We start from the raw sequence: 14,115 nt of genomic DNA, 5'->3' as shown, positions 1-14,115 counted from the left end.
CCAACAAGAAATTCCTATTGGTCAATTTATTTCCAGAGTAATAAGAGCAACTTGTCATGTAGTGCTTCAGATTTTGGGACACATGAACTTTCACACTGAATTAAAAACGCACATGGGGGTAAAAAGCACAGAGCCAGTCATTCCGTCTGAAAATTGCTGATACGACACAGTGAATGTGGTGGGTATATTAGGTTTAATGAGGGTAAACACCAGTGTGGTTTCCTAGGGGTCAAAGTTAATGTAAACTATGTTGACAGGGAACGTATAAAAGTTTCAGTAGTAGATTACTGAAACAGCTGCACTGGAAGGACTGTGAGCAGCACAAGAACCCACTACAATAACACAGCTGTCATCACGATCAGAACCGATCTGAAGTTAGGTGATCCCAGCCAAAAACAATTTCAACACTAAACCCATTCCAGCCAGACACTGACCACACTCACACATAACAATCTGAGTCAACTGTGCATAATGCATGTTGACACATGCAGTTACACGAGACAAAAACCACAGCAACAATCTTCTAAATAAAATATTTTAAGAAATTGTACTTTGCAATGTGATCATTTTAAATAATCACATTTTGCTATGCCACACCTCACAGTAAAATACCTGGACTTTGACTAGACCTTTTGGGGACATATACATAAACTCCACCTTTGTCTAAGCTCTTTTGTAGCTTCCATCAGGTTTTCTTTGTGCATTACTTGTGCATTTAGCTCCGTCCATCTTCCACATGTTTGTCTTGTCTCATTTTGGCTAACAAACACTACCTTTCCTTCAGATTCTCTTTCATAAAGGCCTGATTTGTGGAGGACATTACTAATCACCTATATGTTTTTTATAGATTTGAAGTTGTGCTACACTTTTTTCTATTTTTGGATGAACAGAGCTCCTTAAAACTTGTGATTTTGTTTTGAACTTCTCCATGGCTTTATCCCTGGTCTTTTAGGTGTGCTACTCGGTTTTAATGATGCTGCTGGTTTGCTTTGTATTCTCTTCTATTTTTGTAAAAGAATTGCATATCTACATATTTACACAAAACAAAAAACTGCTGGTGATGCTCAGAGTGCTGATGGAATTTTTGAAGAGGTAAGACTAATAAAATTAGATTTTCATGACATAACAATATGCACCTTTAAAATTGTATAATTCCAACTAAATCTCAAATGCAATCACAAAGTTTCTTACTGATTCAAAGGCTGTTTTTGTTGTCTTGATAGCAACACAAATGCATGAGCTGCATTTGTGTGTAATGCAGCTCATGCATTACACACAAAACCAGACACATTTATTCCTACCAGCGGTCCTGGAAATCCTTTCGGCCCAGGTGAACCAGGTAGTCCTCTGTCACCCTATTGACACAAACACAGACAAATTGCATAAAGTTAACAAATACATTAAAAAACAAGTAAAAATTAAACCAACAGTGGAGGTTCCTTCAGTTATTTCTCTGTGTTAGTATTTATTTATTTTAGTTTCTTTTAGGCAGTACAGTTATTTATAATTTCCCTTTATCTGTAATACTACTTTAAGATGTTTGGTAAAATGGGTGCACGCATTTAGTAAACAATCTAGATATGTTTGGGTTGCTAATCGTTATATTTATTTTTTTGCTGAGATTTATATTAGTGGCTGTGGGAGAGGACTGGTTATGATGTAACACCAGGAAGTGGACCAATCCATTAGGCTGCTGGAACCAGGGGACGTGACTCTGCAGAAGCTACCAATCTCTTTAAGTCCAACCATTTAGAAACATTTTTGATGTTAGGATGTTTTAGTTTTCATATGTGTGTTGTAGTTATTGTTTGTTGATTTGCATTAGTTGCCTCGTTTTAATCATGGAGCCTCGCAGCGCGTTATTTCTATGTAAACAACTCGATTAGTGCATCATTTCTACCGGATTTTCACAATATATCAGCTATTACAATGGACAGAGGAACTAACAAGTTCATGTCATCATCTGGGAGGAGGTTACTGGTTTCTCAGTAACAAGCTGGTTGCAAACCTGAGGCCAGCAGGTGTCAGTCAGTTATGGTAGATCTGAAATTTGGTTTGATGACGTCAATATGAGAAGCTACAGACTGATAGGAGGAACCAAAGAGCTCTGTAAAGGTAAAGGCAAATCTTCTGAAGTTGGGATATAATTAATTTAATTTCACATAATTACCTCGGTAGAAGCCATTTGTTTGTTAAAATTTTATGAAATGTATTTGTTCTATTTTATGTTTGTTGTGAATGACGTAAACTCACAAATGAAAGAGGTAATTAATCCAACGTTTAGAAACTACAGCGGCTGTAATGCGCCACAGCAAAGGGAAACAAAGGTAAAATAACCCGAACAGGTGATCAACTCAAAACCACTCCTACCTTTTTACTCTCTCTCTCTCTCTTTGTAGTTTTAGCACAACTGTTACCGTGGCAACCGCCTGCGCCCCGCTAGACGAGCAAAGATTAAGTTAAAAACAAAACATTCATTCCGTTACGATATCAAGTTTCCAGGCTTGATATTTATTTCTCGATTATTAATCAGCGCTTCCCTGAACACACCGACGGTTGATTGACTAGCTGTACTTGGTGCTAACGTGGCTAACACGAGTAACAGTTTAGTCCAAAGCCTTTTCTGCTAAAAATAAAATCTTTAGTGTATGTCAGATACAGACACATTGGATATTGATCTGTTTAGCTAACGTAAGACTGTGTAGCAGACAGGCTTCAAGGTGTAGAAGTTGTATCAGTTCTGCCATTATGCTGTACTTAGCTAACGGGAAGCTAATGGTGTGTTTGTGAGACGGTCACGCACGTGACCACGTAGAATGGGCATCAGCCAATGAAAAGCAATGGACCTTACCTCTGGTAAGGTCCATTGCCAGAGGTAAGGCAATGGTAAGGCAATTACCATTGCCTTACCATGGTAATTGTAAGGCAATTACCATCAGTTACCATGGTAAGGCAATGGTAATTGCCTTACCATTGCCTTACCATTAGGGCAATGTCCATTAGGTAACAGAGGTCCATTAGGTACCTCTGTTACCTAATGGACAGAGGTAAGGTCCATTGTTAGTCTCCTCCCCCTTCCCTTTGTGCATAAATTCCCCTGAATGTTCATTGTGAGAGAGCAGTTGTTTGTTATCCTTAGTTAGACTTGTTTTAGGTGACATTTTCTTTTTCAGCCCCCCTCTCCAGATTCTTGTAGTTTGCTTTCAATGGATTTTTGTTAACAATTTTGGAAAAAATAGAGAATATTTTTTATACCTTTGTATAAATTCATATATGCAATGACATAAGTACTGCCACCAAATTAATGAAAGCAAATCATTTTTAATCATATACCACTTAAAAACTAAAGGAGTAAAATGCACTACTCACTAGTAAAAAAAAAAAAACTCCTCTGAAGAAAATAGCAAATAACACTGAAGTTATTGTTTCTCCATCTGTTGTATGTATTTTAAACAATGCTGCTTCTCATCAAAGTAACAAACTGGGAATGATTTTGGCTGTTAAAATAATAGAGAAGTCTACAACCACGGAGATAAAAAAAAAACATTGTGAATACAGTCAGTCATTATGAGAAAGAATGATGTGTTTTGGTTCCTAATAGTCGAAGAGGTGGAAGGCCCAGTCTAAAATGAGACAACAGCATGACTAGCACTTTAAAGCAGCAGCAGCTTGAGTGATACATTTGTCTCTAACTGTCTAGCATTGCACACAGTGGCCAATGGGAACCCCAAGCAGAGTGCAAAGGGTTTCATTTTTCAAACAGCATCATTTTATTAAAAACACTTCTTTCCCCTGCAGAAAGAGGCATAATATGTACCGTGATAATATTTCAATATTCAGGGTTTTATGTTTGAAAACCTCATCAATATGACATTGCAGCGACACCTCATAAATACAGCAATAAAATTTTGTTTGTAACTAATTCAACTTTAATGTCTTGCTATCAAGAAAGTATTTCAAAGCAAAATAACTTCTGGTAATCTTTTTTGAGTACAGAAACTGTTGAACTCGATGGAATCAGGATGCATGTAATTGGTTCAAGATACTTATCTGTGCTGCTCAGAAAAATCATCACTTTCATGGTGTTTGGACGAGAATGAAACGAGGATGGAGCGACGCAATAAGAGAAAACAGCTGTGGTGACGCCACCCAGATCAGTGTTAGCAGCATGATTCAGAAATGTTAAATGAGGGAATAAGAAGTTCTTATAAAAATGAAAACACACAAAAAAGTTACTGAAGTAGTAAAGCATCAAACAAAGTAAATACTTAACATGAAACAATGTGTTATAAGTAAACATTTGCTGTTTGTGTCAGACTGTGTTGGCTTGTTAAAAAGTTTACCTTGCATTATACTGTAGGGTTAGCTTGTTTTGGTTATGAAAATGGATTAGTTAAAGTTCATATAAGTATAGGCCAATGTTGAAACTGAGTGACAGAATGATCCTAAGAGGAAAGCAGTAAAGCGTTGGTTCACCCATGGCAAACAGGCTCTAGGTGAGGGATCAGACAAAATGCAGCCTGCAAACTCTTTATGGAGCAGTGTTCCCTCGCCTGGACATGTCTCACCCTCCTCTGGAGAACAGCTGTGGTGACACCATGCATGGAGGTTGGATCCACTGGCGAGAAACTGAAGAGTGAGCTTTTACCCACGCAGCCCGGTCAGGCACAATCCAAAAAGGAAATGTGGGCTCATCACTTGTGGGATGATGGTGGCAATAGTGGTGGCAGTTCGTCCCTCATTCGATGGGTTGTCTGTCTGCCTCTGTCGTTGTGATCTTGTGCAAGATGTGCATGAATGAGTAAATAACTGAATGTAGTGTGAAGCGCTTTGGGGTCTGACAATGGCCTTGACAAGTACACGCCATTTTACTTGTGGGAGCAACCAAAGCAATGACCAAAGGCAGGAACCTTGGTGGTTTGATCATCAGCTACAGAAGCTATTTAAATCCTTTGAGGTTGTAAATAAAGTAATGTTGCTACATTAGTACACATATACTTAGACTAATAATAGATAAGACTGCATGCCACATCTTGACTTGGAAAAATGATCCAGTGTTATTTGACAAAAATGTTATGAATCTTTCTCCTGTCAAGATTTTAAGTCAGATTCAGGTCTGGGCATTTTTCTGGTGAAGTTATTGATTCGGTTGTTTGCTTTTGTTCATCTGTGTGTCAACAAATGTATTTGCTCTTAATATTCATCAAAGATTTTTCTTTACCTTTTGCCCTGGCATAGCTTGGCCTGGAGAGAGACCTGGGTCTCCTTTTGAACCCTGGAACAGAAAATAGGTCACAATGTCAGCTGGTTTTGAGGAACAGTGGAAAAAAGTTGAAGACCAGAGAAGCATTTTTGACCTTCACAGACATTACAAAACTCCAACTACTACAAATTTATCCAAAAAGATCTGCTCTCTTATTCAACAAAATTTGAACCCTTAACATAGTGACATGAAGCAAGTTATTGTAACTTATCTCACAATGTTTCCAAAGCTATAAAGAAATGTACTGACATCTAAAAGGGATTCAAATACCTGTGCTTATTTACTCCACATGATTATTAGATCCCGTACCTTTTAAACATAGTTCCTTCCAGGGCTCAGAATTTCCTCAAGAACAATTTAACATCAACCAGATTCTGAGAATCATGTGACCACAGTTTGACACTCTCCCAGCGAGGCATACAACCAAAAAACCAAAACTCTGTCTTGTTTGAACAACAGTCAGCAATGCATGAAGCCCAATGTCAGGCTCTTTTAAGTCCAAAGTGGACTGTTTGAACATCTCATGCAGTCAGCCAACTCCTCTGCTCGTGTTCACAACATATTTCAGTGAATCAAAAATGTCAGAAAAGACTCAGAAGAAAACCATCTAGCACCGCTGTTTTATTTCACAGGATCTAAAACATTTAATAATTCCGACTTTTAAATCTATATTGCGTTTAAAACTAAAAGTGATAATAAATCTGTTTAACAATGTTAGAGTTGAAGACCGACTGGTATTTTATTTCTCTGCCTGCAGCATGGCTTACTTCATATACCACTGATTGCATGGTGCAGCCTCTTTGTGGCATCCATCTAGAAAAACTGCTACCACAAACATCTGCTTGAGGCTACCCACATCCTTGCATAGTTGTACCAACATATCTGTTCCTACACTGGAAGAAAACTGACCAGACATGTTTCCTGCTTTTTCTCTTCCTATTTATTTTATCAAGTGTGTGTCTTAAAGCTGAAACTGACATTATGCATTGTGGCAAACCACATGGACCCACGATCAGGTCTAGATCCCCTACCTTCTTGATGGTTTATAATCAATTCCATCAACAAAGTTTTTCTTCTTTCCTGTCACACAATGGCGACACATTGCCTCATTATCTCAGCTGCTAGCAACATCTGGCTGTGTCTGGGTTAATTCCACTTGCACACAATCTCTTCTCCTCAGAGAGCAGCATGTTGATCTCGTTAGTCGCCATAATTGAACTCATTTGCACTACAATAAAAACTGTGTCTACATTTTTGTTAGAGTGAAGGATTAATGAGACAGTTTAATGAGCCTCTGACATCACCACAATGTGGTCTAATGAATCGCTAAGAACCACTGTTCTTCATATTTTAGATGTATCTGCTCTAGTACACCTTATTCTAATAACTGCTTTACATCCTCATCATGCCATCAAGTGTTGCAGGAGACTGATAACCACTGATAATCTGCTGTGTTGCAGCAGGAAAACATTTATAACAAATAGAGGCATCAAGCTCCAGGAACTTGTACTGTAATGTTTGTATCTTTCTGAGATTATAAAGTCAAACATTTGTAACATAAAGTTACAGAAGTCCTCAAAGATTTATTTGGTAAATTTAAGAAATGTGCATCTGAAAGTGCAGTTCCAGGATCGTCCCCTGTATCACAATGTCATCTCCCTGATACAGACTCAGTGCTTCAATGGAGCAGCTTGATCCTCACTGTCTCTTGGGTGGATCCTGGAAGTGTTCATGGTGAAAGCTTGAGGAAAGTTTGCCAAAATGTTTGAGATAATACATACAGGAAATTATATCTCATAATAAAGAAATGCTTGTGAACTTCTGACCCTAAGGTTCTCTAAATGTTTTGACATTTAGCTGACAGAAATGATATTGTTAATCCATACACATTGAAAACAGAAATTTTAAGCCTGATTTAATATCAGACAGTGAGAAAATTAGGGTTGTGGTTTTTTTGCACCTTGTTTAGGCTCTTTACTTTTTCATGCAATAAATGTCTCTGATTTTGCATCAGCCTTGCTCTGACATTTGTGAGCTCTTTGGAGAATACAAAGGCTTCTGAGGCATTCATTTCACAAAAACTATTGCCCTGTGTATTTCTTGTACTGGTTGACACGATTTACACTAAAACGCCATTAATATTTGTATGTATCTATATAATTACTATTTTCTTGCACAGACAGTGAGGAACTTTTCTCTCTCTCTCTCTTACTGTAGAGCACTTCTCACCTTTGGCCCCGGTGGTCCAGGTTGTCCAGGTTTTCCATGAGGACCAGTTGGGCCCTAGAGCAAAAACAAAATAATATAACATATTAATCCTTTTCATTATGCAGATGAAATCAACATAAGTGAGGTATCATAGTTCCATTAAGAAGCTTTTTCATTGGATCAATATAGAAAAGGCCCACAATCAGGTATGGTCCGGACCCCATAATTAAATTGTTTTGAGGTTTTAAATAGGTACAATTTTAAAATCTCAAATATTTTCTGTGATGCCATTCTTTCATCTTGAAGGCTTTTTAATGTAACAGAAGAGTGACAGGAAGAATACTGAGCTGGTTTTCAATCTGTGAACCACTAATCAGCAGAAAGAAATATTTGGGGGAAAAGGCTGCTACAGTTTTCACTTAAAAATAACACTAATTACAGCAAATAACACCAATGACAGCAGTGTAAAAATCTAAGAAGCTCCAGCATTCTTTTATAAAAACTGAAGCTATCAAAAAGAGTAACATTTCCATTATGCAGCTGAATGAGAATTTCTTATCACAGCAGATAGTCTGGTTAATTAAATAGCTAGTTTAGTTGTATCAGCTACCCTGATCTTACAGGTAGCAAGATCATGTTAAACTCTTCTGCTATTGTGTTAATGCTGTGATAGAACAACATGTTTAACATCCTTGAATAAAATTACTGTTACAGGTGAAAGAAAATTCAACGTTTGCCTTTTCAGTGTCAGTGAGGCAGACTATAGGTGTGAATGTATTTTTTAACATTTTTTAATAATGATCTAAAAGACAATTTAAAAGAGAACCAGATTTTTCCATTGGATCTTGAGATGTGTCTGTACAGTCAGGCTGTGAGAGAGAAAGGTATAAAACAGATACCAGGAAGGATGTACAGAGTGCAGCTGAGTTGTTCTGTTTCATCGCTTTATGATTTCAACCTCCGTCTGTTAGGAAAGATGCTGGGTTTGGAAATATTGGCAATATTTCTGTGAGAATACACATGCACATTGCTATAACATGCTCAATTTTATTTGTGTTTTACCATAACTGTTATCTCACACAGTACAGTGAGGTTTACTCTCCTCCCAACATAAACAATAATAGATTGCTCTTCATTGGTATTCTTATATATTCCAACACATAGCTCTTCAAGAAAAATAAAAACCACTTAATTCTGATCTGTGCATGTCTACGTATGTACAAGAGCATGTACCAAAACACAAAGATTATAGAAATTAGATCATAAAAACAAGAACAAGAATTAATTTAGTTCTGCAGACCAATCCAGTAAATTTTAGACAATAACTTATTATACAATCTAGTTTTGACTAATTAAAAGTAAACTATAACTAGTCTGCACCTCATCACAAAGGCCCACATTAAGTGGTATGCTGTGGTTCATAGGATTAAACTAGGATAATTTTTACAATCAGACATCAGAGAGTCAGCCACAATACACGTAATAGCTTTTCACTACAGAGTGATCTCAAGCTACACTCTGGTTTTACTTTATGATATAGCCTTTGGGGCTTAGAGTGGGCGTTGTAAGAGCCAAGTTATTTATTAATGTTTAGTAGTAGACATGCTTTCCTGTCTGCCAGCCTCTCTCCCTTCAAGCCTTTTATGCTTTTTAAAAGCATTACAGAAAAGCTTATACGGTGTAGAGATTTACAGAAAATTCCTTCTTATAAAAGATCCACGAAGAAGACGCTATTTGAGGAAGAGCAACAACCAGAAGTGATCGTATAAATAGACATTTACGGTTCAACGTAACCTATCCATTCAACACACTGTGTTGTGTTTTGTTTCCAGAAGTCCCTCGGGGCTCATGGCGTTATTGCAGCATTGCATCATGACAGCCCAGCCTTGGCAGATGCTTAAAGAGAAGTCTGAAGATCAGAGTGAAGATGTATCTAGTTTAAATGCAGCTGCTGGTTGCAGCTGGTACAGTATAGTTGTTATAATGTTGATGCTCAGCAGTAGTTCAGTGTTTCCTGAGTTATGTGAATTATTTCATCCTAATATGTGCTTACAAAGCTTCCTAACTACAGTCACACCAACAACAGAAGCATGTGTCGGCAACTCTGTCTAAAAAAGTAACTGCTGTTTTTTTCAGGTAGGCCAGTTTTACAAATAATATGTTAAACTCTTGAAATATAGTGCTACATGCTTTTGGATAGTAGGGGTTCAGCCTTATATATTATTTGCTTCCATGTGTTTACACTTCTTCCTGTAAAATAAGCAGCTGGAAGAAACAGCCCCACCTAACCAAATAAATAAAAAAAACACCCCCACACACACGCACGCCCCACACACACACATCTGCTCTGACTGATCTGATTCGTCAGCTCCAAATCAGCTCAGCAGACTGCTGCAATTCAAAATACCAGAAAAGTCTGCACTAAATCAGTGTGCAACCCTGAGGTCAGGAAAACTGCAACATTATCCTCAGGACGCAAAAAGATGCAATAATTTTGTTTACAGTAAAACATTTAAATTTAATCCAACACTTATGCTTTTTTGTAATGTATTACTTTGTGTTCTTATAAAAACTACGTAGAGACAGAAATACAGAATTCACCTTTAAAATATTTTGATTGCATAATGATAGAAAAAAATCTCGCATATATGGATGTCAGTAAGCTTCACCCTGTGCGATGAATTACATCCACTTTACACATTGTTGGCAGTTTGCCATCATATATGCATGAATGACTCACCCTTGAACCTCTCTTTCCCGGAGGACCAGGTAAACCAGGAGGGCCAGGAGGACCCTAAAGCCGGGAGACACAAGGATAGGGAAAGATCGAGACAGTTGGAAAGAAACATCAATAGAAAAAGGGGAGTGTGCGGGAAAAAAAAGAAAGATGAGACCGTGTGTGTTAATGGCAAGCGATAACATGTAGTCCTGCCGCCCAGGACTCCATAAGCATGTTCCACACTTATGCAAGAATTCTATAACTCAAAAGAGACTTGATTTGTCTTTAAACTGTAAGTAAGATAGACACTAATGAGAAAGTGAGATTAAAATAACTTTTTGTAAGCAGCACTTGTCTTGTTGACATGAAGCCCACCAAGTTAAGTTTCTATAAACACTACTCTGAAAATGTTTAATGAAATAATGAGAACTACTACACTTTAAAGAATTTTACATATATCATTTGTTTTTATCATAATATTTGAAACATATATTATTATTTTTCTGTCTTTGTAACTAAGACAACTGATCGTTTACCTGCCAACAAAAGTTTAGTCAGTTCAGAACACTTGACATTCTACATGTTCATCATTAATTGTAATCACCAGAAAATTTCAAATTTAAGCTTAAATTAAATAAGTAAAAACAGGCTAAGAAAAAAAAACATTTAAATTTGATGCTTCTATCCTTACAAAAGCACAAGATCTACAAAAGTATCGTATACCGACGTACCCAACGCTGATGTCTGCTTTCACATTTCTAAAGATGGATTTGTTCAAAAAAGTTTAGTGAATGTTAAGGTGAACTTTTTGTCGCCTCACATCATTGTATTTTATTTTGACTTTTTTTGACAGATCAAACACAAAGAAATTTAATTTATGTACAAAGAAAGTTGTTCTGTCAGAACCTCAGCAGTAACTGGGGTCGAGTTTAGTAGGACAACAACCGTTTAGTTGAAGGCATGTTAAGATGTTAAAATGATGCCATCACAGCCCAGAACAAAATCCAACTGAGAATCTGTAAAATCTGATGCTCACAGCAGCTCTCTGTTCAATTGGACAGAAGTTCAGCTATTTTGTCTGAACCCTTTGCTGATGATGTCAGCAAAGCTGGTAGAAAAGATCAGCTTAGAGTATTTCTGCAAAATAGTGACACTGGGGGTTGGATACATCTGCAACCCAAACCGTTTAGATTTTATTGTCTAACAGAAGGTGAAAACAATACATCTTTTTCATTTCACCTCACAATTATGTACTAACTTATGTTCGTTTATCCCTTAAAATTCATGTTAAATACATTAATGTTTGTGGTTGAAGCAAAAAAAAAGGTAAAAAAAGATTATCTTCACAAGGCATGTACATGAAGTCATATTTATACTCTTCATGTCTATATTACTTTTAGTAATTCAAATTGACTTTCCCAGCTGTGCCCTGATGTGGACGTTTGTGACTTTGAACTACAAAAATATTGTTCTAATGTAGCACATCCACAATATAATGTAGAGAAAGAGTAGAAAGGGGAAGAACAATGTCCGTATGATGTTCTATATGCTATATTTTCAATGCTAAATTGATATTTAAAGTTTTGCACGAGCTAGTGAATCCAACAAGTTCCACTTGTGCATTCACAATATTAGTCAGAGTGGTGAATGATTACTAAGGGGACATCAGTAGAGAAACAGCTGTTTGTTCCTCCAAACTCCCACATACAGAGAAATGGAAACAGTGAATCTTCACCACGCCTACACAACAGTGCAGGCCAGAGAAACAGAAACACTCACATGGTCAAAACAACTATTTGATTCCGTTTCATTTTGGATTTATTAAATCTTTAAATTTGTTGCATTTTCATTTCTAAGGAGAGATAATATTTATACTGTGGTACGTGCAGATTTAGGTTTTATTATTATTTACTAGTGTGGAAAGCAACAAACTCAATCTAGCTTGCAAAAGTCTATTAAGAATTTTCCGTTGATGATGACTAAGAAGTAGCTAGCTTTTCAGTAAGCTAGCTACTACTTAGACTTTTATCTGGGTCCAAATTGGTCTTATGGACCCAAAGAAGTCTCGGAAACAAAATTCTAAATTTACATAAGAAATACTGTCAAATTCCATAATTATAACATTCAAAAATTGCTACGAAAGCGCAAGTTACTAGAATTGAAAGTCTGAAAAAAATAAACGACTGTGATTGTTATGTGACAGGAAATTGTATTAGATGGTCATTAATATCCCAGAAAGCACAAGGTCAGATTCTTCCCACAGACTAAAAAGCTGCTGGAACAAGAAAAGGCTAGCCTCCAAGACAAAAATAATCAATGCTGCAGAACTGAAAGCACATTTAGGAAATGTGTTTCTCTGTATTTAGTTTGCCTGAAATGCCGAGACAGGACTAGTCAAAAAAAAACAAAAAACACAACAACTAAAAATTAAACAAACAAGACCAGTTACTATATAAACATAGAAAACTACTATTTGCAGCTGCAAGGCCACACCAAACATATCCCAAAAGTGAAACGATTAAAGTCTTTCAAAAAAAAAAAAAAGTCAGAAATGTCTTGAAGAGAAAATGATAGTGATCCTTATATTTTTCCTATATGGGGCTATTACAAACAGAGAAAGGAACTCTATTCTGTGGGGGGAAATCCTGAAAGTTACAGATCTAAAACAGAACACAAGAGTTTGTCAGGACAACATAAACATTACAAGGAAAATATACAGGTCGCAGGAAGAAGGGAATCTTTAACTATGTCTACATGTGCAAGATTCCTTCATTGAACCGAATTGTACTCAGATTAAATCGTCCAAATGTATCATTTATATGGGCACAAAATCAGTTAATCCGATCATGATAAGTGTTAACATGCACCAGGCTTTACTAAGAGCAGAATTACTGACATGCACTGAGTTGTAAAACTTCCCTAAGAAAACACAGAGAAGTAGTTGTAGTTCTGTCTGTACTGAACATAAAAATAAACGCAGTAGTGTGTTCATTCTGAGTCTTATAAATGCCCAGAATGGACCCACAGCAGGTTCTAGTAACAGCTGAGACATTACTGCACTCCATAATTAAGCTACAAGCTAAGCAGCCCATGCTGTTGGTCTTCCTGCGTCACATGATGACAGAGCGTGAGGAAATGAACATCCTTCAAAGTTCTATGTTGCCTCCAACTATGGCTGCTAAACATCTGTCCAAGACATATGGCACATATTTGCAGTCAGGTGAGTTTGTCACAGTCAAAACAAGTGTTTCCATGCACACTGCTCAAATGATCAATCAGCATAAACCACCTTACTCATTCGGATTACAATTCATTTCAATCAAGCTGATTCCGATCAGAATATTCCAACTGTGGCGTCTACAAGACATATGCTTATTCTGGTTGGCCGTTTATTCCGATCACATATGTCCATTTAAATATGCCGTCTGTGCTTTAGGAGGGACGCTAAAAGACCAGAATACAATTATAGGTAGCAGGTGTTTACTGCTATATGGAGGTTCAAAATAGTTAGAGTTCTGAGTTTCTCTAACTATAATTTGGTTCGGGTTTGTTCCTTATAGCTTAAAAAACAATTAATTAAATCAGAATTTTCCAAACTTGTCATAAGGAGTCTTATTTTTAAGAAGCTTAACTGGCTTTAAAAACAATAAATGTTAGAATTAATGTTCTTGTAAGAGTAAGTACTTCAGTACACTTTCAAGCTGACCACTCAGAGGAAACCGCTGACCTTCAGCTAACGCAACATTCAAAACATGTCTGCAGCTAAACTATCAGAGTAGCTAAGACATATACTATTTAAGGAAAATCATACAAGATCTGGGGTCAATATCACTTAAATCCTCTAAGGAACATTTCAGGTAACATTGGTTTAAACTATACTTCTCAATAGAGCTGCATTCAAGTTTTATGCATTCAAATCAGTATA

The 14,115-nt window shown here is 36.8% G+C and overlaps 1 protein-coding gene across 1 annotated transcript in view; it reads right to left on the bottom strand.

The window, feature by feature from the left end:
* Window positions 1-14,115, bottom strand: part of col24a1 (collagen type XXIV alpha 1 chain) — an 86,391-nt gene that overhangs the window by 56,550 nt on the left and 15,726 nt on the right. Inside the window, exons 4-7 of the mRNA XM_023340042.1 lie at window positions 10,212-10,265; window positions 7,493-7,546; window positions 5,222-5,275; window positions 1,302-1,355 (exon numbers count right to left, since the gene is read on the bottom strand). Of these exons, the coding sequence (XP_023195810.1) occupies window positions 1,302-1,355; window positions 5,222-5,275; window positions 7,493-7,546; window positions 10,212-10,265 (216 nt within the window). The remainder of the gene's footprint in view (window positions 1-1,301; window positions 1,356-5,221; window positions 5,276-7,492; window positions 7,547-10,211; window positions 10,266-14,115) is intronic.

This window comes from Xiphophorus maculatus, chromosome 9, assembly GCF_002775205.1.
Source record: "Xiphophorus maculatus strain JP 163 A chromosome 9, X_maculatus-5.0-male, whole genome shotgun sequence".
NCBI classification, from domain to species: Eukaryota; Metazoa; Chordata; class Actinopteri; order Cyprinodontiformes; family Poeciliidae; genus Xiphophorus; species Xiphophorus maculatus.
The sequence above is the reverse complement of the archived record's forward strand: the minus strand, read 5'-3'. Positions and strand labels throughout refer to the sequence as shown.